Source organism: Salmo salar, chromosome ssa09 (genome assembly GCF_905237065.1).
Source record: "Salmo salar chromosome ssa09, Ssal_v3.1, whole genome shotgun sequence".
NCBI lineage: Eukaryota > Metazoa > Chordata > Actinopteri > Salmoniformes > Salmonidae > Salmo > Salmo salar.
The window spans coordinates 49,299,232-49,324,000 of NC_059450.1; the positions used below are offsets into that span (position 1 = coordinate 49,299,232).

Genomic DNA, 24,769 nt, shown 5'->3' on the forward strand with positions numbered 1-24,769 from the left:
ATCAATATAACTAGCTACCTGATAGGCAGTGTGGAGACCCCATCAACATAACTACTGTAGCTACCTGATAGGCAGTGTGGGGACCACATCAACATAACTACTGTAGCTACCTGATAGGCAGTGTGGGGACCACATCACATAACTACTGTAGCTACCTGATAGGCAGTGTGGAGACCACATCAACATAACTAGCTACCTGGTAGGCAGTGTGGGAACCACATCAATATAACTATTGTAGCTACCTGATAGGCAGTGTGGGGACCACATCAACATAACTACTGTAGCTACCTGATAGGCAGTGTGGAGACCACATCATCATAACTAGCTACCTGATAGGCAGTGTGGAGACCACATCAACATAACTACTGTAGCTACCTGATAGGCAGGTTGGAGACCACATCAACAAAACTACTGTATCTACCTGATAGGCAGTGTGGGGACCACATCAACATAACTACTGTAGCTACCTGATAGGCAGTGCGGGGACCACATCAACATAACTAGCTGCCTGATAGGCAGTGTGGGGACCACATCAACATAACTACTGTAGCTACCTGATAGGCAGTGTGGGGACCACATCAACATAACTACTGTAGCTACCTGATAGGCAGTGTGGAGACCACATCAACATAACTACTGTAGCTACCTGATAGGCAGTGTGGAGACCACATCAACATAACTACTGTAGCTACCTGATAGGCAGTGTGGAGACCACATCAACATAACTACTGTAGCTACCTGATAGGCAGTGTGGAGACCACATCAACATAACTACTGTAGCTACCTGATAGGCAGTGTGGAGACCACATCAACAAAACTACTGTAGCTACCTGATAGGCAGTGTGGGGACCACATCAACATAACTACTGTAGCTACCTGATAGGCAGTGTGGGGACCACATCAACATAACTAGCTGCCTGATAGGCAGTGTGGAGACCACATCAACATAACTACTGTAGCTACCTGATAGGCAGTGTGGAGACCACATCAACATAACTACTGTAGCTACCTGATAGGCAGTGTGGAGACCACATCAACATAACTACTGTAGCTACCTGATAGGCAGTGTGGGGACCACATCAACATAACTACTGTAGCTACCTGATAGGCAGTGTGGAGACCACATCAACATAACTACTGTAGCTACCTGATAGGCAGTGTGGAGACCACATCAACATAACTTCTGTAGCTACCTGATAGGCAGTGTGGGGACCACATCAATATAACTAGCTACCTGATAGGCAGTGTGGAGACCACATCAACATAACTACTGTAGCTACCTGATAGGCAGTGTGGGGACCACATCAACATAACTACTGTAGCTACCTGATAGGCAGTGTGGGGACCACATCACATAACTACTGTAGCTACCTGATAGGCAGTGTGGAGACCACATCAACATAACTAGCTACCTGATAGGCAGTGTGGGAACCACATCAATATAACTACTGTAGCTACCTGATAGGCAGTGTGGGGACCACATCAACATAACTACTGTAGCTACCTGATAGGCAGTGTGGAGACCACATCAACATAACTACTGTAGCTACCTGATAGGCAGTGTGGAGACCACATCAACATAACTACTGTAGCTACCTGATAGGCAGGTGTGGAGACCACATCAACAAAACTACTGTAGCTACCTGATAGGCAGTGTGGGGACCACATCAACATAACTACTGTAGCTACCTGATAGGCAGTGTGGGGACCACATCAACATAACTAGCTGCCTGATAGGCAGTGTGGAGACCACATCAACATAACTACTGTAGCTACCTGATAGGCAGTGTGGAGACCACATCAACATAACTACTGTAGCTACCTGATAGGCAGTGTGGAGACCACATCAACATAACTACTGTAGCTACCTGATAGGCAGTGTGGAGACCACATCAACATAACTACTGTAGCTACCTGATAGGCAGGGTGGAGACCACATCAACAAAACTACTGTATCTACCTGATAGGCAGTGTGGGGACCACATCAACATAACTACTGTAGCTACCTGATAGGCAGTGTGGGGACCACATCAACATAACTAGCTGCCTGATAGGCAGTGTGGAGACCACATCAACATAACTACTGTAGCTACCTGATAGGCAGTGTGGAGACCACATCAACATAACTACTGTAGCTACCTGATAGGCAGTGTGGAGACCACATCAACATAACTACTGTAGCTACCTGATAGGCAGTGTGGAGACCACATCAACATAACTAGTTAACTGATAGGCAGTGTGGGGACCACATCAACATAACTACTGTAGCTACCTGATAGGCAGTGTGGAGATCACATCAACATAACTAGCTACCTGATAGGCAGTGTGGGGACCACATCAACATAACTACTGTATCTACCTGATAGGCAGTGTGGGGACCACATCAACATAACTACTGTTGCTACCTGATAGGCAGTGTGGAGACCACATCAACATAACTAATGTAGCTACCTGATAGGTAGTGTGGGGACTACATCAACATAACTACTGTAGCTACCTGATAGGCAGTGTGGAGACCACATCAACATAACTAGCTACCTGATAGGCAGTGTGGGGACCACATCAATATAACTACTGTAGCTACCTGATAGGCAGTGTGGGGACCACATCAACATAACTACTGTAGCTACCTGATAGGCAGTGTGGAGACCACATCAACATAACTACTGTAGCTACCTGATAGGCAGTGTGGAGACCACATCAAAATAACTACTGTAGCTACCTGATAGGCAGGGTGGAGACCACATCAACAAAACTACTGTATCTACCTGATAGGCAGTGTGGGGACCACATCAACATAACTACTGTAGCTACCTGATAGGCAGTGTGGGGACCACATCAACATAACTAGCTGCCTGATAGGCAGTGTGGAGACCACATCAACATAACTACTGTAGCTACCTGATAGGCAGTGTGGAGACCACATCAACATAACTACTGTAGCTACCTGATAGGCAGTGTGGAGACCACATCAACATAACTACTGTAGCTACCTGATAGGCAGTGTGGAGACCACATCAACATAACTACTGTAGCTACCTGATAGGCAGTGTGGAGACCACATCAACAAAACTACTGTATCTACCTGATAGGCAGTGTGGGGACCACATCAACATAACTACTGTAGCTACCTGATAGGCAGTGCTGGGACCACATCAACATAACTAGCTGCCTGATAGGCAGTGTGGAGACCACATCAACATAACTACTGTAGCTACCTGATAGGCAGTGTGGAGACCACATCAACATAACTACTGTAGCTACCTGATAGGCAGTGTGGGGACCACATCAACATAACTAGCTACCTGATAGGCAGTGTGGAGACCACATCAACATAACTACTGTAGCTACCTGATAGGCAGTGTGGGGACCACATCAACATAACTACTGTAGCTACCTGATAGGCAGTGTGGAGACCACATCAACATAACTACTGTAGCTACCTGATAGGCAGTGTGGGGACCACATCAACATAACTAGCTACCTGATAGGCAGTGTGGAGACCACATCAACATAACTAATGTAGCTAACTACTGTAGCTACCTGATAGGCAGTGTGGAGACCACATCAACATAACTAGCTACCTGATAGGCAGTGTGGGGACCACATCAATATAACTATTGTAGCTACCTGATAGGCAGTGTGGGGACCACATCAACATAACTACTGTAGCTACCTGATAGGCAGTGTGGAGACCACATCAACATAACTACTGTAGCTACCTGATAGGCAGTGTGGAGACCACATCAACATAACTACTGTAGCTACCTGATAGGCAGTGTGGGGACCACATCAACATAACTACTGTAGCTACCTGATAGGCAGTGTGGAGACCACATCAACATAACTAGCTACCTGATAGGCAGTGTGGAGACCACATCAACATAACTACTGTAGCTACCTGATAGGCAGGGTGGAGACCACATCAACAAAACTACTGTAGCTACCTGATAGGCAGTGTGGGGACCACATCAACATAACTACTGTAGCTACCTGATAGGCAGTGCGGGGACCACATCAACATAACTAGCTACCTGATAGGCAGTGTGGAGACCACATCAACATAACTACTGTAGCTACCTGATAGGCAGTGTGGAGACCACATCAACATAACTACTGTAGCTACCTGATAGGCAGTGTGGAGACCACATCAACATAACTACTGTAGCTACCTGATAGGCAGTGTGGAGACCACATCAACATAACTACTGTAGCTACCTGATAGGCAGGGTGGAGACCACATCAACAAAACTACTGTATCTACCTGATAGGCAGTGTGGGGACCACATCAACATAACTACTGTAGCTACCTGATAGGCAGTGCGGGGACCACATCAACATAACTAGCTGCCTGATAGGCAGTGTGGAGACCACATCAACATAACTACTGTAGCTACCTGATAGGCAGTGTGGAGACCACATCAACATAACTACTCTAGCTACCTGATAGGCAGTGTGGAGACCACATCAACATAACTACTGTAGCTACCTGATAGGCAGTGTGGAGACCACATCAACATAACTAGTTAACTGATAGGCAGTGTGGGGACCACATCAACATAACTACTGTAGCTACCTGATAGGCAGTGTGGAGATCACATCAACATAACTAGCTACCTGATAGGCAGTGTGGGGACCACATCAACATAACTACTGTATCTACCTGATAGGCAGTGTGGAGACCACATCAACATAACTAATGTAGCTACCTGATAGGTAGTGTGGGGACTACATCAACATAACTACTGTAGCTACCTGATAGGCAGTGTGGAGACCACATCAACATAACTACTGTAGCTACCTGATAGGCAGTGTGGAGACCACATCAACAAAACTACTGTATCTACCTGATAGGCAGTGTGGGGACCACATCAACATAACTACTGTAGCTACCTGATAGGCAGTGCTGGGACCACATCAACATAACTAGCTACCTGATAGGCAGTGTGGAGACCACATCAACATAACTACTGTAGCTACCTGATAGGCAGTGTGGAGACCACATCAACATAACTACTGTAGCTACCTGATAGGCAGTGTGGAGACCACATCAACAAAACTACTGTAGCTACCTGATAGGCAGTGTGGGGACCACATCAACATAACTACTGTAGCTACCTGATAGGCAGTGCTGGGACCACATCAACATAACTAGCTGCCTGATAGGCAGTGTGGAGACCACATCAACATAGCTACTGTAGCTGCCTAATAGGCAGTGTGGAGACCACATCAACATAACTACTGTAGCTACCTGATAGGCAGTGTGGGGACCACATCAACATAACTAGCTGCCTGATAGGCAGTGTGGAGACCACATCAACATAACTACTGTAGCTACCTGATAGGCAGTGTGGGGACCACATCAATATAACTACTGTAGCTACCTGATAGGCAGTGTGGAGACCCCATCAACATAACTACTGTAGCTACCTGATAGGCAGTGTGGGGACCACATCAACATAACTACTGTAGCTACCTGATAGGCAGTGTGGAGACCACATCAACATAACTAGCTACCTGGTAGGCAGTGTGGGGACCACATCAACATAACTAGCTACCTGATAGGCAGTGTGGAGACCACATCAACATAACTAATGTAGCTACCTGATAGGTAGTGTGGGGACTACATCAACATAACTACTGTAGCTACCTGATAGGCAGTGTGGAGACCACATCAACATAACTAGCTACCTGATAGGCAGTGTGGGGACCACATCAATATAACTATTGTAGCTACCTGATAGGCAGTGTGGGGACCACATCAACATAACTACTGTAGCTACCTGATAGGCAGTGTGGAGACCACATCAACATAACTACTGTAGCTACCTGATAGGCAGTGTGGAGACCACATCAACATAACTAGCTACCTGATAGGCAGTGTGGAGACCACATCAACATAACTACTGTAGCTACCTGATAGGCAGGGTGGAGACCACATCAACAAAACTACTGTATCTACCTGATAGGCAGTGTGGGGACCTCTACAACATAACTACTGTAGCTACCTGATAGGCAGTGTTGGGACCACATCAACATAACTAGCTGCCTGATAGGCAGTGTGGAGACCACATCAACATAACTACTGTAGCTACCTGATAGGCAGGGTGGAGACCACATCAACAAAACTACTGTATCTACCTGATAGGCAGTGTGGGGACCACATCAACATAACTACTGTAGCTACCTGATAGGAAGTGCGGGGACCACATCAACATAACTAGCTGCCTGATAGGCAGTGTGGAGACCACATCAACATAACTACTGTAGCTACCTGATAGGCAGTGTGGGGACCACATCAACATAACTACTGTAGCTACCTGATAGGCAGTGTGGAGACCACATCAACATAACTACTGTAGCTACCTGATAGGCAGTGTGGGGACCACATCAACATAACTACTGTAGCTACCTGATAGGCAGTGTGGGGACCACATCAACATAACTTAGCTACCTGATAGGCAGTGTGGGGACCACATCAACATAACTACTGTAGCTACCTGATAGGCAGTGTGGGGACCACATCAACATAACTACTGTAGCTACCTGATAGGCAGTGTGGAGACCACATCAACATAACTAGTAGCTACCTGATAGGCAGTGTGGAGACCACATCAACATAACTACTGTAGCTACCTGATAGGCAGTGTGGAGACCACATCAACAAAACTACTGTAGCTACCTGATAGGCAGTGTGGGGACCACATCAACATAACTACTGTAGCTACCTGATAGGCAGTGTGGGGACCACATCAACATAACTACTGTAGCTGCCTGATAGGCAGTGTGGAGACCACATCAACATAACTACTGTAGCTACCTGATAGGCAGTGTGGGGACCACATCAACATAACTACTGTAGCTACCTGATAGGCAGTGTGGAGACCACATCAACATAACTACTGTAGCTACCTGATAGGCAGTGTGGAGACCACATCAACATAACTACTGTAGCTACCTGATAGGCAGTGTGGAGACCACATCAACATAACTACTGTAGCTACCTGATAGGCAGTGCTGGGACCACATCAACATAACTAGCTGCCTGATAGGCAGTGTGGAGACCACATCAACATAACTACTGTAGCTACCTGATAGGCAGTGTGGGGACCACATCAACATAACTACTGTAGCTACCTGATAGGCAGTGTGGGGACCACATCAACATAACTACTGTAGCTACCTGATAGGCAGTGTGGAGACCACATCAACATAACTACTGTAGCTACCTGATAGGCAGTGTGGGGACCACATCAACATAACTACTGTAGCTACCTGATAGGCAGTGTGGGGACCACATCAACATAACTACTTAGCTACCTGATAGGCAGTGTGGGGACCACATCAACATAACTACTGTAGCTACCTGATAGGCAGTGTGGGGACCACATCAACATAACTACTGTAGCTACCTGATAGGCAGTGTGGGGACCACATCAACATAACTACTGTAGCTACCTGATAGGCAGTGTGGGGACCACATCAACATAACTACTGTAGCTACCTGATAGGCAGTGTGGAGACCACATCAACATAACTAGCTACCTGATAGGCAGTGTGGAGACCACATCAAAATAACTACTGTAGCTACCTGATAGGCAGGGTGGAGACCACATCAACATAACTACTGTAGCTACCTGATAGGCAGTGTGGGGACCACATCAACATAACTACTGTAGCTACCTGATAGGCAGTGTGGGGACCACATCAACATAACTAGTAGCTACCTGATAGGCAGTGTGGAGACCACATCAACATAACTACTGTAGCTACCTGATAGGCAGTGTGGAGACCACATCAACATAACTACTGTAGCTACCTGATAGGCAGTGTGGGGACCACATCAACATAACTACTGTAGCTACCTGATAGGCAGTGTGGAGACCACATCAACATAACTACTGTAGCTACCTGATAGGCAGTGTGGAGACCACATCAACATAACTACTGTAGCTACCTGATAGGCAGTGCTGGGACCACATCAACATAACTAGCTGCCTGATAGGCAGTGTGGAGACCACATCAACATAACTACTGTAGCTACCTGATAGGCAGTGTGGGGACCACATCAATATAACTAGCTACCTGATAGGCAGTGTGGAGACCACATCAACATAACTACTGTAGCTACCTGATAGGCAGTGTGGGGACCACATCAACATAACTACTGTAGCTACCTGATAGGCAGTGTGGGGACCACATCACATAACTACTGTAGCTACCTGATAGGCAGTGTGGAGACCACATCAACATAACTAGCTACCTGATAGGCAGTGTGGGAACCACATCAACATAACTAGCTACCTGATAGGCAGTGTGGAGACCACATCAACATAACTAATGTAGCTACCTGATAGGTAGTGTGGGGACTACATCAACATAACTACTGTAGCTACCAGATAGGCAGTGTGGAGACCACATCAACATAACTAGCTACCTGATAGGCAGTGTGGGGACCACATCAACATAACTACTGTAGCTACCTGATAGGCAGTGCTGGGACCACATCAACATAACTAGCTGCCTGATAGGCAGTGTGGAGACCACATCAACATAACTACTGTAGCTACCTGATAGGCAGTGTGGGGACCACATCAATATAACTAGCTACCTGATAGGCAGTGTGGAGACCCCATCAACATAACTAATGTAGCTACCTGATAGGCAGTGTGGGGACCACATCAACATAACTACTGTAGCTACCTGATAGGCAGTGTGGGGACCACATCACATAACTACTGTAGCTACCTGATAGGCAGTGTGGAGACCACATCAACATAACTAGCTACCTGGTAGGCAGTGTGGGGACCACATCAACATAACTAGCTACCTGATAGGCAGTGTGGAGACCACATCAACATAACTAATGTAGCTACCTGATAGGCAGTGTGGGGACCACATCAACATAACTACTGTAGCTACCTGATAGGCAGTGTGGAGACCACATCAACATAACTAGCTACCTGATAGGCAGTGTGGGGACCACATCAACATAACTACTGTAGCTACCTGATAGGCAGTGTGGAGACCACATCAACATAACTAATGTAGCTACCTGATAGGTAGTGTGGGGACTACATCAACATAACTACTGTAGCTACCTGATAGGCAGTGTGGAGACCACATCAACATAACTAGCTACCTGATAGGCAGTGTGGGGACCACATCAACATAACTACTGTAGCTACCTGATAGGCAGTGTGGGGACCACATCAACATAACTACTGTAGCTACCTGATAGGCAGTGTGGAGACCACATCAACATAACTACTGTAGCTACCTGATAGGCAGTGTGGAGACCACATCAACATAACTACTGTAGCTACCTGATAGGCAGTGTGGAGACCACATCAACATAACTACTGTAGCTACCTGATAGGCAGTGTGGGGACCACATCAACATAACTACTGTAGCTACCTGATAGGCAGTGCGGGGACCACATCAACATAACTAGCTGCCTGATAGGCAGTGTGGAGACCACATCAACATAACTACTGTAGCTACCTGATAGGCAGTGTGGAGACCACATCAACATAACTACTGTAGCTACCTGATAGGCAGTGTGGGGACCACATCAACATAACTACTGTAGCTACCTGATAGGCAGTGTGGAGACCACATCAACATAACTACTGTAGCTACCTGATAGGCAGGGTGGAGACCACATCAACAAAACTACTGTATCTACCTGATAGGTAGTGTGGGGACCACATCAACATAACTACTGTAGCTACCTGATAGGCAGTGTGGGACCACATCAACATAACTAGCTGCCTGATAGGCAGTGTGGGGACCACATCAACATAACTACTGTAGCTACCTGATAGGCAGTGTGGAGACCACATCAACATAACTACTGTAGCTACCTGATAGGCAGTGTGGGGACCACATCAACATAACACGTAGCTACCTGATAGGCAGTGTGGGGACCACATCAACATAACTACTGTAGCTACCTGATAGGCAGTGTGGGGACCACATCAACATAACTACTGTAGCTACCTGATAGGCAGTGTGGGGACCACATCAACATAACTACTGTAGCTACCTGATAGGCAGTGTGGGGACCACATCAACATAACTACTGTAGCTACCTGATAGGCAGTGTGGGGACCACATCAACATAACTACTGTAGCTACCTGATAGGCAGTGTGGGGACCACATCAACATAACTACTGTAGCTACCTGATAGGCAGTGTGGGGACCACATCAACATAACTACTGTAGCTACCTGATAGGCAGTGTGGGGACCACATCAACATAACTACTGTAGCTACCTGATAGGCAGTGTGGAGACCACATCAACATAACTACTGTAGCTACCTGATAGGCAGTGTGGGGACCACATCAACATAACTACTGTAGCTACCTGATAGGCAGTGTGGAGACCACATCAACATAACTACTGTAGCTACCTGATAGGCAGTGTGGAGACCACATCAACATAACTAGCTACCTGATAGGCAGTGTGGAGACCACATCAACATAACTACTGTAGCTACCTGATAGGCAGGGTGGAGACCACATCAACAAAACTACTGTATCTACCTGATAGGCAGTGTGGGGACCACATCAACATAACTACTGTAGCTACCTGATAGGCAGTGCGGGGACCACATCAACATAACTAGCTGCCTGATAGGCAGTGTGGAGACCACATCAACATAACTACTGTAGCTACCTGATAGGCAGTGTGGAGACCACATCAACATAACTACTGTAGCTACCTGATAGGCAGTGTGGGGACCACATCAACATAACTACTGTAGCTACCTGATAGGCAGTGTGGGGACCACATCAACATAACTACTGTAGCTACCTGATAGGCAGTGTGGGGACCACATCAACATAACTACTGTAGCTACCTGATAGGCAGTGTGGGGACCACATCAACATAACTACTGTAGCTACCTGATAGGCAGTGTGGGGACCACATCAACATAACTACTGTAGCTACCTGATAGGCAGTGTGGAGACCACATCAACATAACTACTGTAGCTACCTGATAGGCAGTGTGGGGACCACATCAACATAACTACTGTAGCTACCTGATAGGCAGTGTGGGGACCACATCAACATAACTACTGTAGCTACCTGATAGGCAGTGTGGAGACCACATCAACATAACTACTGTAGCTACCTGATAGGCAGTGTGGGGACCACATCAACATAACTACTGTAGCTACCTGATAGGCAGTGTGGGGACCACATCAACATAACTACTGTAGCTACCTGATAGGCAGTGTGGGGACCACATCAACATAACTACTGTAGCTACCTGATAGGCAGTGTGGAGACCACATCAACATAACTACTGTAGCTACCTGATAGGCAGTGTGGGGACCACATCAACATAACTACTGTAGCTACCTGATAGGCAGTGTGGGGACCACATCAACATAACTACTGTAGCTACCTGATAGGCAGTGTGGAGACCACATCAACAAAACTACTGTAGCTACCTGATAGGCAGTGTGGGGACCACATCAACATAACTACTGTAGCTACCTGATAGGCAGTGTGGGGACCACATCAACATAACACGTAGCTGCCTGATAGGCAGTGTGGAGACCACATCAACATAACTACTGTAGCTACCTGATAGGCAGTGTGGAGACCACATCAACATAACTACTGTAGCTACCTGATAGGCAGTGTGGAGACCACATCAACAAAACTACTGTAGCTACCTGATAGGCAGTGTGGGGACCACATCAACATAACTACTGTAGCTACCTGATAGGCAGTGTGGAGACCACATCAACATAACTACTGTAGCTACCTGATAGGCAGTGTGGAGACCACATCAACATAACTACTGTAGCTACCTGATAGGCAGTGTGGAGACCACATCAACATAACTACTGTAGCTACCTGATAGGCAGTGTGGGGACCACATCAACATAACTACTGTAGCTACCTGATAGGCAGTGTGGAGACCACATCAACATAACTACTGTAGCTACCTGATAGGCAGTGTGGAGACCACATCAACATAACTACTGTAGCTACCTGATAGGCAGTGTGGGGACCACATCAACAAAACTACTGTAGCTACCTGATAGGCAGTGTGGGGACCACATCAACATAACTACTGTAGCTACCTGATAGGCAGTGCTGGGACCACATCAACATAACAGTAGCTGCCTGATAGGCAGTGTGGAGACCACATCAACATAACTACTGTAGCTACCTGATAGGCAGTGTGGAGACCACATCAACATAACTACTGTAGCTACCTGATAGGCAGTGTGGGGACCACATCAACATAACTACTGTAGCTGCCTGATAGGCAGTGTGGGGACCACATCAACATAACTACTGTAGCTACCTGATAGGCAGTGTGGGGACCACATCAACATAACTACTGTAGCTACCTGATAGGCAGTGTGGAGACCACATCAACATAACTACTGTAGCTACCTGATAGGCAGTGTGGGGACCACATCAACATAACTACTGTAGCTACCTGATAGGCAGTGTGGAGACCACATCAACATAACTACTGTAGCTACCTGATAGGCAGTGTGGGGACCACATCAACATAACTATGTAGCTACCTGATAGGCAGTGTGGGGACCACATCAACATAACTACTGTAGCTACCTGATAGGCAGTGTGGGGACCACATCAACATAACTACTGTAGCTACCTGATAGGCAGTGTGGAGACCACATCAACATAACTATGTAGCTACCTGATAGGCAGTGTGGAGACCACATCAACATAACTACTGTAGCTACCTGATAGGCAGTGTGGAGACCACATCAACATAACTACTGTAGCTACCTGATAGGCAGTGTGGGGACCACATCAACATAACTACTGTAGCTACCTGATAGGCAGTGTGGAGACCACATCAACATAACTATGTAGCTACCTGATAGGCAGTGTGGGGACCACATCAACATAACTACTGTAGCTACCTGATAGGCAGTGTGGAGACCACATCAACAAAACTACTGTAGCTACCTGATAGGCAGTGTGGGGACCACATCAACATAACTACTGTAGCTACCTGATAGGCAGTGTGGGGACCACATCAACATAACTAGCTGCCTGATAGGCAGTGTGGAGACCACATCAACATAACTACTGTAGCTACCTGATAGGCAGTGTGGGGACCACATCAACATAACTACTGTAGCTACCTGATAGGCAGGGTGGGGACCACATCAACATAACTACTGTAGCTACCTGATAGGCAGTGTGGGGACCACATCAACATAACTACTGTAGCTACCTGATAGGCAGTGTGGGGACCACATCAACATAACTACTGTAGCTACCTGATAGGCAGTGTGGAGACCACATCAACATAACTACTGTAGCTACCTGATAGGCAGTGTGGGGACCACATCAACATAACTACTGTAGCTACCTGATAGGCAGTGTGGGGACCACATCACATAACTACTGTAGCTACCTGATAGGCAGTGTGGAGACCACATCAACATAACTACTGTAGCTACCTGATAGGCAGTGTGGGGACCACATCAACATAACTACTGTAGCTACCTGATAGGCAGTGTGGGGACCACATCAACATAACTACTGTAGCTACCTGATAGGCAGTGTGGGGACCACATCAACATAACTACTGTAGCTACCTGATAGGCAGTGTGGGGACCACATCAACATAACTACTGTAGCTACCTGATAGGCAGTGTGGGGACCACATCAACATAACTACTGTAGCTACCTGATAGGCAGTGTGGGGACCACATCAACATAACTACTGTAGCTACCTGATAGGCAGTGTGGGGACCACATCAACATAACTACTGTAGCTACCTGATAGGCAGTGTGGGGACCACATCAACATAACTACTGTAGCTACCTGATAGGCAGTGTGGAGACCACATCAACATAACTACTGTAGCTACCTGATAGGCAGTGTGGAGACCACATCAACATAACTACTGTAGCTACCTGATAGGCAGTGTGGGGACCACATCAACATAACTACTGTAGCTACCTGATAGGCAGTGTGGGGACCACATCAACATAACACTGTAGCTACCTGATAGGCAGTGTGGAGACCACATCAACATAACTACTGTAGCTACCTGATAGGCAGTGTGGAGACCACATCAACATAACTACTGTAGCTACCTGATAGGCAGTGTGGGGACCACATCAACATAACTACTGTAGCTACCTGATAGGCAGTGTGGAGACCACATCAACATAACTAGCTACCTGATAGGCAGTGTGGAGACCACATCAACATAACTACTGTAGCTACCTGATAGGCAGTGTGGGGACCACATCAACATAACTACTGTAGCTACCTGATAGGCAGTGTGGGGACCACATCAACATAACTACTGTAGCTACCTGATAGGCAGTGTGGGGACCACATCAACATAACTCTGTAGCTACCTGATAGGCAGTGTGGAGACCACATCAACATAACTACTGTAGCTACCTGATAGGCAGTGTGGAGACCACATCAACATAACTAATGTAGCTACCTGATAGGCAGTGTGGAGACCACATCAACATAACTACTGTAGCTACCTGATAGGCAGTGTGGAGACCACATCAACATAACTACTGTAGCTACCTGATAGGCAGTGTGGGGACCACATCAACATAACTACTGTAGCTACCTGATAGGCAGTGTGGGGACCACATCAACATAACTACTGTAGCTACCTGATAGGCAGTGTGGAGACCACATCAACATAACTACTGTAGCTACCTGATAGGCAGTGTGGGGACCACATCAACATAACTACTGTAGCTACCTGATAGGCAGTGTGGGGACCACATCAACATAACTACTGTAGCTACCTGATAGGCAGTGTGGGGACCACATCAACATAACTAGTAGCTACCTGATAGGCAGTGTGGGGACCACATCAACATAACTACTGTAGCTACCTGATAGGCAGTGTGGAGACCACATCAACATAACACTGTAGCTACCTGATAGGCAGTGTGGGGACCACATCAACATAACTACTATAGCTACCTGATAGGCAGTGTGGAGACCACATCAACATAACTAATGTAGCTACCTGATAGGCAGTGTGGGGACCACATCAACATAACTACTGTAGCTACCTGATAGGCAGTGTGGAGACCACATCAACATAACTAGCTACCTGATAGGCAGTGTGGGGACCACATCAATATAACTACTGTAGCTACCTGATAGGCAGTGTGGGGACCACATCAACATAACTACTGTAGCTACCTGATAGGCAGTGCGGGGACCACATCAACATAACTAGTAGCTACCTGATAGGCAGTGTGGAGACCACATCAACATAACTACTGTAGCTACCTGATAGGCAGTGTGGAGACCACATCAACATAACTACTGTAGCTACCTGATAGGCAGTGTGGAGACCACATCAACATAACTAGCTACCTGATAGGCAGTGTGGGGACCACATCAACATAACTACTGTAGCTACCTGATAGGCAGTGTGGGGACCACATCAACATAACTACTGTAGCTACCTGATAGGCAGTGTGGAGACCACATCAACATAACTAATGTAGCTACCTGATAGGTAGTGTGGGGACTACATCAACATAACTACTGTAGCTACCTGATAGGCAGTGTGGAGACCACATCAACATAACTAGCTACCTGATAGGCAGTGTGGGGACCACATCAATATAACTATTGTAGCTACCTGATAGGCAGTGTGGGGACCACATCAACATAACTACTGTAGCTACCTGATAGGCAGTGCGGGGACCACATCAACATAACTAGCTACCTGATAGGCAGTGTGGAGACCACATCAACATAACTACTGTAGCTACCTTATAGGCAGGGTGGAGACCACATCAACATAACTACTGTAGCTACTTGATAGGCAGTGTGGAGACCACATCAACATAACTAGCTACCTGATAGGCCGTGTGGGGACCACATCAACATAACTACTGTATCTACCTGATAGGCAGTGTGGGGACCACATCAACATAACTACTGTAGCTACCTGATAGGCAGTGTGGAGACCACATCAACATAACTAGCTACCTGATAGGCAGTGTGGAGACCACATCAACATAACTACTGTAGCTACTTGATAGGCATTGTGGAGACCACATCAACATAACTACTGTAGCTACCTGATAGGCAGTGTGGAGACCACATCAACATAACTAGCTACCTGATAGGCAGTGTGGAGACCACATCAACATAACTACTGTAGCTACCTGATAGGCAGGGTGGAGACCACATCAACAAAACTACTGTATCTACCTGATAGGCAGTGTGGGGAACACATCAACATAACTACTGTAGCTACCTGATAGGCAGTGCGGGGACCACATCAACATAACTAGCTGCCTGATAGGCAGTGTGGAGACCACATCAACATAACTACTGTAGCTACCTGATAGGCAGTGTGGAGACCACATCAACATAACTACTGTAGCTACCTGATAGGCAGGGTGGAGACCACATCAACAAAACTACTGTATCTACCTGATAGGCAGTGTGGGGACCTCATCAACATAACTACTGTAGCTACCTGATAGGCAGTGCTGGGACCACATCAACATAACTAGCTGCCTGATAGGCAGTGTGGAGACCACATCAACATAACTACTGTAGCTACCTGATAGGCAGTGTGGAGACCACATCAACATAACTTCTGTAGCTACCTGATAGGCAGTGTGGGGACCACATCAATATAACTAGCTACCTGATAGGCAGTGTGGAGACCCCATCAACATAACTACTGTAGCTACCTGATAGGCAGTGTGGGGACCACATCAACATAACTACTGTAGCTACCTGATAGGCAGTGTGGGGACCACATCACATAACTACTGTAGCTACCTGATAGGCAGTGTGGAGACCACATCAACATAACTAGCTACCTGGTAGGCAGTGTGGGAACCACATCAACATAACTAGCTACCTGATAGGCAGTGTGGAGACCACATCAACATAACTAATGTAGCTACCTGATAGGTAGTGTGGGGACTACATCAACATAACTACTGTAGCTACCTGATAGGCAGTGTGGAGACCACATCAACATAACTAGCTACCTGATAGGCAGTGTGGGGACCACATCAATATAACTACTGTAGCTACCTGATAGGCAGTGTGGGGACCACATCAACATAACTACTGTAGCTACCTGATAGGCAGTGTGGAGACCACATCAACATAACTACTGTAGCTACCTGATAGGCAGGGTGGAGACCACATCAACAAAACTACTGTATCTACCTGATAGGCAGTGTGGGGACCACATCAACATAACTACTGTAGCTACCTGATAGGCAGTGCGGGGACCACATCAACATAACTAGCTGCCTGATAGGCAGTGTGGAGACCACATCAACATAACTACTGTAGCTACCTGATAGGCAGTGTGGAGACCACATCAATATAACTACTGTAGCTACCTGATAGGCAGGGTGGAGACCACATCAACATAACTACTGTAGCTACTTGATAGGCAGTGTGGAGACCACATCAACATAACTAGCTACCTGATAGGCCGTGTGGGGACCACATCAACATAACTACTGTAGCTACCTGATAGGCAGTGTGGAGACCACATCAACATAACTACTGTAGCTACCTGATAGGCAGTGTGGAGATCACATCAACATAACTAGCTACCTGATAGGCAGTGTGGGGACCACATCAACATAACTACTGTATCTACCTGATAGGCAGTGTGGGGACCACAACAACATAACTACTGTAGCTACCTGATAGGCAGTGTGGAGATCACATCAACATAACTAGCTACCTGATAGGCAGTGTGGGGACCACATCAACATAACTACTGTATCTACCTGATAGGCAGTGTGGGGACCACATCAACATAACTACTGTTGCTACCTGATAGGCAGTGTGGAGACCACATCAACATAACTAATGTAGCTACCTGATAGGTAGTGTGGGGACTACATCAACATAACTACTGTAGCTACCTGATAGGCAGTGTGGAGACCACATCAACATAACTAGCTACCTGATAGGCAGTGTGGGGACCACATCAATATAACTACTGTAGCTACCTGATAGGCAGTGTGGGGACCACATCAACATAACTACTGTAGCTACCTGATAGGCAGTGTGGAGACCACATCAACATAACTACTGTAGCTACCTGATAGGCAGTGTGGAGACCACATCAACATAACTAGCTACCTGATAGGCAGTGTGGAGACCACATCAACATAACTACTGTAGCTACCTGATAGGCAGGGTGGAGACCACATCAACAAAACTACTGTATCTACCTGATAGGCAGTGTGGGGAACACATCAACATAACTACTGTAGCTACCTGATAGGCAGTGTGGGGTCCACATCAAAATAACTAGCTACCTGATAGGCAATGTGGGGACCACATCAACATAACTACTGTAGCTACCTGATAGGCAGTGTGGAGACCACATCAACATAACTACTGTAGCTACCCGATAGGCAATGTGGAGACCACATCAACATAACTACTGTAGCTACCTGATAGGCAGTGTGGGGACCACAACAACATAACTACTGTAGCTACCTGATAGGCAGTGTGGAGACCACATCAACATAACTAGCTACCTGATAGGCAGTGTGGGGACCACAACAACATAACTACTGTAGCTACCTGATAGGCAGTGTGGGGACCACATCAACATAACTACTGTAGCTACCTGATAGGCAGTGTGGAGACCACATCAACATAACTAGCTACCTGATAGGCAGTGTGGGGACCACATCAACATAACTACTGTAGCTACCTGATAGGCAGTGTGGGGACCACATCAACATAACTACTGTAGCTACCTGATAGGCAGTGTGGAGACCACATCAATATAACTACTGTAGCTACCTGATAGGCAGTGTGGAGACCACATCAACATAACTAGCTACCTGATAGGCAGTGTGGAGACCACATCAACATAACTACTGTAGCTACCTGATAGGCAGGGTGGGGACCACATCAACATAACTAGCTACCTGATAGGCAGTGTGGGATCATTCCTGGACATCTTCTGTTCGATGGGAATCTGCTCCCATTTAAAGTGTAGACTCCAGTCAAACCCTGAGAGACAGAGAGGGGGGGCATTCCCACAAGGAAAATGGATAGTTTAGGCTTAAGTTTAGGGTTAGAATTTGGGTTTGGGTTTAGTGGTTAGGTTTAGGGGTATGGGGTTTATGGAAAATAGGATTTTGAATGGGAATCAACTGTTTGGTCCCCACAAGGATAGTAAAACAAACGTGTGTGTGTATGGGCGTGCGTGCGTGCGTGCGTGCGTGCGTGCGTGCGTGCGTGTGTGTGTGTGTTCTCATACAGTAATCCTACTGACCTCCCCTTAAGTCAGCTGAAGCTGCCAAGTAGGCAAAGTTATCCAGGCTGATGACATCGATGATGGGGCTGACCACCCTGGTACGGTCCTGGGGAGAGGAGCGAGAGAGGCACGGTCACACACACATCTCCAGCACCACCTCAGCATCAACAATAATTACGTCAAAACACAGTGTTTCTACCACAGGAGGTTGGTGGCACTTTAATTAGGGGAGGACGGGCTCGTGGTAATGACTGTAGCGGAATAGGTGGAACGGTATCAAATACATGGTTTCCATGGTTTCCATGTTTTGATGCCATCCCTTTGACTCCGTTTCCAGCCATTACGATGAGCCCGTCCTCCCTTCAGCAGCCGCCCCTCAGCAGCCTCCACTCTGTTTTGTAGTCAAGAAGAAGAGAAATGTTTACAATTACATTCAGTCACGCCGATGACGTCATCGAGCGAGCGTCGTGTCAACTATTTGTCCAACTGTGATATTAGTCAAATCGCACGATGACAATGGACCCCCCCCCAGCCTCAGCGGTAACAGCACATTAGAGTGGTGCTGATGGTGTGTGTGTGTGTGTGTGTGTGTGTGTGTGTGTGTGTGTGTGTGTGTGTGTGTGTGTGTGTGTGTGTGTGTGTGTGTGTGTGTGTGTGTGTGTGTGTGTGTGTCTTGCAGTGGATTAGCTTTACAAAAAGGGACAGTCATAGCGACTGTTTCCAATTACAGTCCAGGTTCTTTGAATAGAGGTTAATGTTGAGCGATTAACCAACATTTTGTTATTTGGGTTTTTTAAACAACTAATTGACCGAAGTTCGTTCAATTATTTTGAATTCCATTTCGTTTTTTTTCTTTCTTCTGTGAGCTCACTGCGGTTTCTCTACAGATAAATCACATCCAGCCTGAACTTACAAATCATTAAAATCCAGACAGAAAATATTTACACAAGAAGCAACCTATTATCACACAGTCAACCTCTCATTTCATTTAGTAAGTTCACCATTCTGCCATTCTCTTCTGATGTAGTAGGGAGTTGTAGTTTCTCTAGAGATAAATCAGATCCAGGCTGAACTGTGTGATGTAGTAGGGAGTTGTAGTTTCTCTACAGATAAATCAGATCCAGCCTGAACTGTGTGATGTAGTAGGGAGTTGTAGTTTATCTAGAGATAAATCAGACCCAGACTGAACTGTGTGATGGAGTAGGGAGTTGTAGTTTCTCTAGAGATAAATCAGATCCAGACTGAACTGTGTGATGTAGTAGGGAGTTGTAGTTTCTCTAGAGATAAATCAGATCCAGCCTGAACTGTGTGATGTAGTAGGGTGTTGTAGTTTCTCTAGAGATAAATCAGATCCAGGCTGAACTGTGTGATGTAGTAGGGAGTTGTAGTTTCTCTACAGATAAATCAGATCCAGCCTGAACTGTGTGATGTAGTAGGGAGTTGTAGTTTATCTAGAGATAAATCAGACCCAGACTGAACTGTGTGATGGAGTAGGGAGTTGTAGTTTCTCTAGAGATAAATCAGATCCAGCCTGAACTGTGTGATGTAGTAGGGAGTTGTAGTTTATCTAGAGATAAATCAGATCCAGCCTGAACTGTGTGATGTAGTAGGGAGTTGTAGTTTCTCTAGAGATAAATCAGATCCAGCCTGAACTGTGTGATGTAGTAGGGAATTGTGCCCAGGGTGTACTCTGTGTTGAACCCAGGGTGTACTCTGTGTTGAACCCAGGGTGTACTGTGTGTTCACTGTGTTGAACCCAGATTGAACCCAGGGTGTACTCTGTGTTGAACCCAGATTGAACCCAGGGTGTACTCTGTGTTGAACCCAGATTGAACCCAGGGTGTACTCTGTTTTGAACCCAGATTGAACCCAGGGTGTACTCTGTGTTGTACCCAGATTGAACCCAGGGTGTACTCTGTGTTGAACCCAGATTGAACCCAGGGTGTACTCTGTGTTGAACCCAGGGGGTACTCTGTGTTGAACCCAGGGGGTACTCTGTGTTGAACCCTGGGGTACTCTGTTTTGAACCCAGATTGAACCCAGGGTGTACTCTGTGTCGAACCCAGATTGAACCCAGGGTGTACTCTGTGTTGAACCCAGATTGAAACCAGGGGGTACTCTGTGTTGAACCCAGATTGAACCCAGGGTGTACTCTGTGTTGAACCCATATTGAGCCCAGGGTGTAATCTGCGTTCACTGTGTCGGGGAGTCAGGCAGTGTGAGGGAGGGGAGAGTAGAGCTTGAAACTGCACTCAGAGGGCTTTGGGAAGAACCACTCAACAGCTTGAAACTGCACTCAGAGGGCTTTGGGAAGAACCACTCAACAGCTTGAAACTGCACTCAGAGGGCTTTGGGAAGAACCACTCAACAGCTTGAAACTGCACTCAGAGGGCTTTGGTAAGAACCACTCAGCAGCTTGAAACAATTATAATTGTAAAGGGCTGTTTCATGATCCACTCTGATCTATCACAGTAGGAGGAGATGCTACATCTCCAGATGGATGGATGTCATCATAACCCCCCCTCTCCTTCTCTCTCTTTCCCTCGCTCTCTCTTTCCCTCTCCTTCCCACTCTCTCTCTTTCTTTCCCACTCTCTCTCTCTCCTTCCCACTCTCTCTCTCTCTCTCTTTCCCACTCTCTCTCTCTCTCTCTTTCCCACTCTCTCTCTCTCCTTCCCACTCTCTCTCTCTCCTTCCCACTCTCTCTCTCCTTCCCTCTCTCTCTCTCTTTCCTTCCCTCTCTCTTTCTTTCCTTCTCTCTCTCTTTCATGTGCACTACTCCTTTGTTTTCCGTCATCACAGCTCTGTATGTAGAGAAGAAGAACAGGGGACCGTCACAGAGAGAAAGAACAGGGGACCATCACAGAGAGGAAGAACAGGGGACCATCACAGAGAGGAAGAACAGTGGACCGTCACAGAGAGAAAGAACAGGGGACCGTCACAGAGAGGAAGAACAGGGGACCATCACAGAGAGGAAGAACAGGGGACCGTCACAGAGAGGAAGAACAGGGGACCGTCACAGAGAGGAAGAACAGGGGACCATCACAGAGAGGAAGAACAGGGGACCGTCACAGAGAAGAAGAACAGGGGACCGTCACAGAGAGGAAGAACAGGGGACCGTCACAGAGAGGAAGAACAGTGGACCGTCACAGAGAGGAAGAACAGTGGACCGTCACAGAGAGGAAGAGGCAGGAGACAGTCACAGAGAGGAAGCGGCAGGAGACAGTCACAGAGAGGAAGAGGCAGGGGACAGTCAGAGAGAGGAAGAGGCAGGGGACAGTCACAGAGAGGAAGAGGCAGGAGAGGCCAAACACTGGCTTCTCAGGCATTATCACTTAATTGTAATCCAAACACAACCTTCATTTACTTGTTGTGATGCACTGAGACTCCAAACTCCATTTTAGACGAGATTATTTACACGTTGTAGTCCATTTGGACACTAGGGTAAATGTTTCTGACCCGTATCGATGCCACAGAGGACGTGTTCAAAGGGTTTGTAGTTTTTTAGGGGTAGTCGCTCTTTAATCAAGGCTGGTTCAGCAGCATCACATAGATGCTTATTTTCATCCTGACCAATAGCCAAAAGTAGCCTATGAAATAAAGAGGTTTTAAATGTTCTACTGAGAGTACCTTGAAATATTTTTTACTCATCTTGCTCAAAATGCTCATCTTGTTTTTGGTGTCATAAACAATCCTTGGTTCCTGCCTGTGTTTGGTAAAGATATGAGGGGGGGGCATCAAGACCCCCTCTTTAGGACTATCTGGCAGAACGCCCAGAATATGTTTACGTTAAGAGCCGGAGACGAAGCCAGACACATGTAGGAACCCAATCCAATGAATCATATTAATGTGGGTTTTATGTAGCCGTATATAAGAAATAACACCCCCTTTAAGAGCTCAATTCAGCCCAGTTCTTTCTGCATGTCAGTTTGACCGTGACCTCTCCAGCTTGCTGACAATGAGGAGTGATTCAAATTGACTTTCCAGCGTCCCTGTTTTGAATTCCCACGACACAACCATTTAAAAGCACGACATAGTTCAAATGGGGATACACTGTCAGATATTTTATCATTTATAGAAAGGATTAATGTGTTATCACTCTGCTTTATCTAATAGCAGCACCAATCCATCACTACTATGGATTGCAGTTGATATAATACCAAAAATCTAAATAAAATCACTATAAATAAAGTTTGATTTGATTTAGTTCAATTCTTTAAAACTTAAGATTTTTGGTTGAGATAGAGACGTGAATCCAACATATAAATTATTAATTTGTAGACAAACTGGAATTAAAGCCAGATTAAAGTGAAAAACTCACCAGAAGCGGGTGGGAGAAGAAAGCAGAGCAAAGCTGGTGGACAAGATGGGACAGGCAGAGCAGTGACTGTATGCTAGCAGGATAAGTCCATATATCCAATCATCTTTGCTGATAGCGATGTTGTATTTCTATAAAGTGGATGTATTGGTCTGATTTAGTATGTGAAGATAAAGCCACAACCCTTCACAACCTATTTCAATTCAAATGAGCTCCAAAAAAAGTGAATAATAACATTTGTATTATTTTGTGTGACTACAGCGCCAGCAAACAAAATGCAAAAAATAGAGACATCTTCTAAGTGAGATTGCCACGCCCTGACCTTAGAGATCCCTTTTATTCTCTATTTGGTGTTAGGTCAGGGTGTGACTAAGGTGGGCAATCTATGTTTTCTATTTCTTTGTTGGCCGGGTATGGTTCCCAATCAGATGCAGCTGTCTATAGTTGTCTCTGATTGGGGATCATACTTAGGCAGCCTTTTTCCCACTTTAGTTTGTGGGATCTTGTTTTTTGGTACTGTGGCTGTGTAGCCCTACTAAACGTTACGTTTTTGTTTGTATTTGTTTTGTTTTCGGTGTTCATTTATACATTTAAGATGTACGCCTACCACACTGCACCTTGGTCCGATCCTTCCATTGACGAGCGTAACAGAGAGAGGCTTCAAAGCAGACATCTTGGTTAGGGTCATTACAATTCAAAACAATACAATTCTAAAATAAATCACACGACTCATACGCCTGCCTTTGGTGAGGCCATAAGTCAGCCGGCTCCGATGGAACTATCCAATCAGAAGATACATCTACTTCAAATGTTGATATTTGGTTGCGTTGATAACCAAACACAATTCAATACCAATAAATAAAAGAACATTTCAAAATCAACCAAAGCTTGAAACCCCTAGGACTATGTATTGCATTTATCTAATTGCATATTCCAGTTACTAATAAGCACGCAACCATTAATAAAAATAAGTGTAAAAACTGTTAAATCCATGTGGATTGATGAGGAATTTAACAATTGTATGGTTGAGAGGGAAAAATGTATGTTATGGCTTTACACCCCCTGCTATATTGTGGATAAAGAGTTACCTGTCTAACAGAACACAGAGGGTGTTCTTTAATGGAAGCCTCTCAAACATAATCCAGGTAGAATCAGGAAATCCCCAG

General features: G+C 46.1%; 1 protein-coding gene across 1 annotated transcript in view; it reads right to left on the reverse strand.

Annotated features, from left to right (window-relative positions):
* Positions 1-24,769, reverse strand: part of LOC106611421 (polypeptide N-acetylgalactosaminyltransferase 16) — a 199,861-nt gene that overhangs the window by 131,786 nt on the left and 43,306 nt on the right. The window contains exons 7-8 of the mRNA XM_045723766.1: positions 19,305-19,392; positions 18,955-19,039 (exon numbers count right to left, since the gene is read on the reverse strand). Of these exons, the coding sequence (XP_045579722.1) occupies positions 18,955-19,039; positions 19,305-19,392 (173 nt within the window). The remainder of the gene's footprint in view (positions 1-18,954; positions 19,040-19,304; positions 19,393-24,769) is intronic.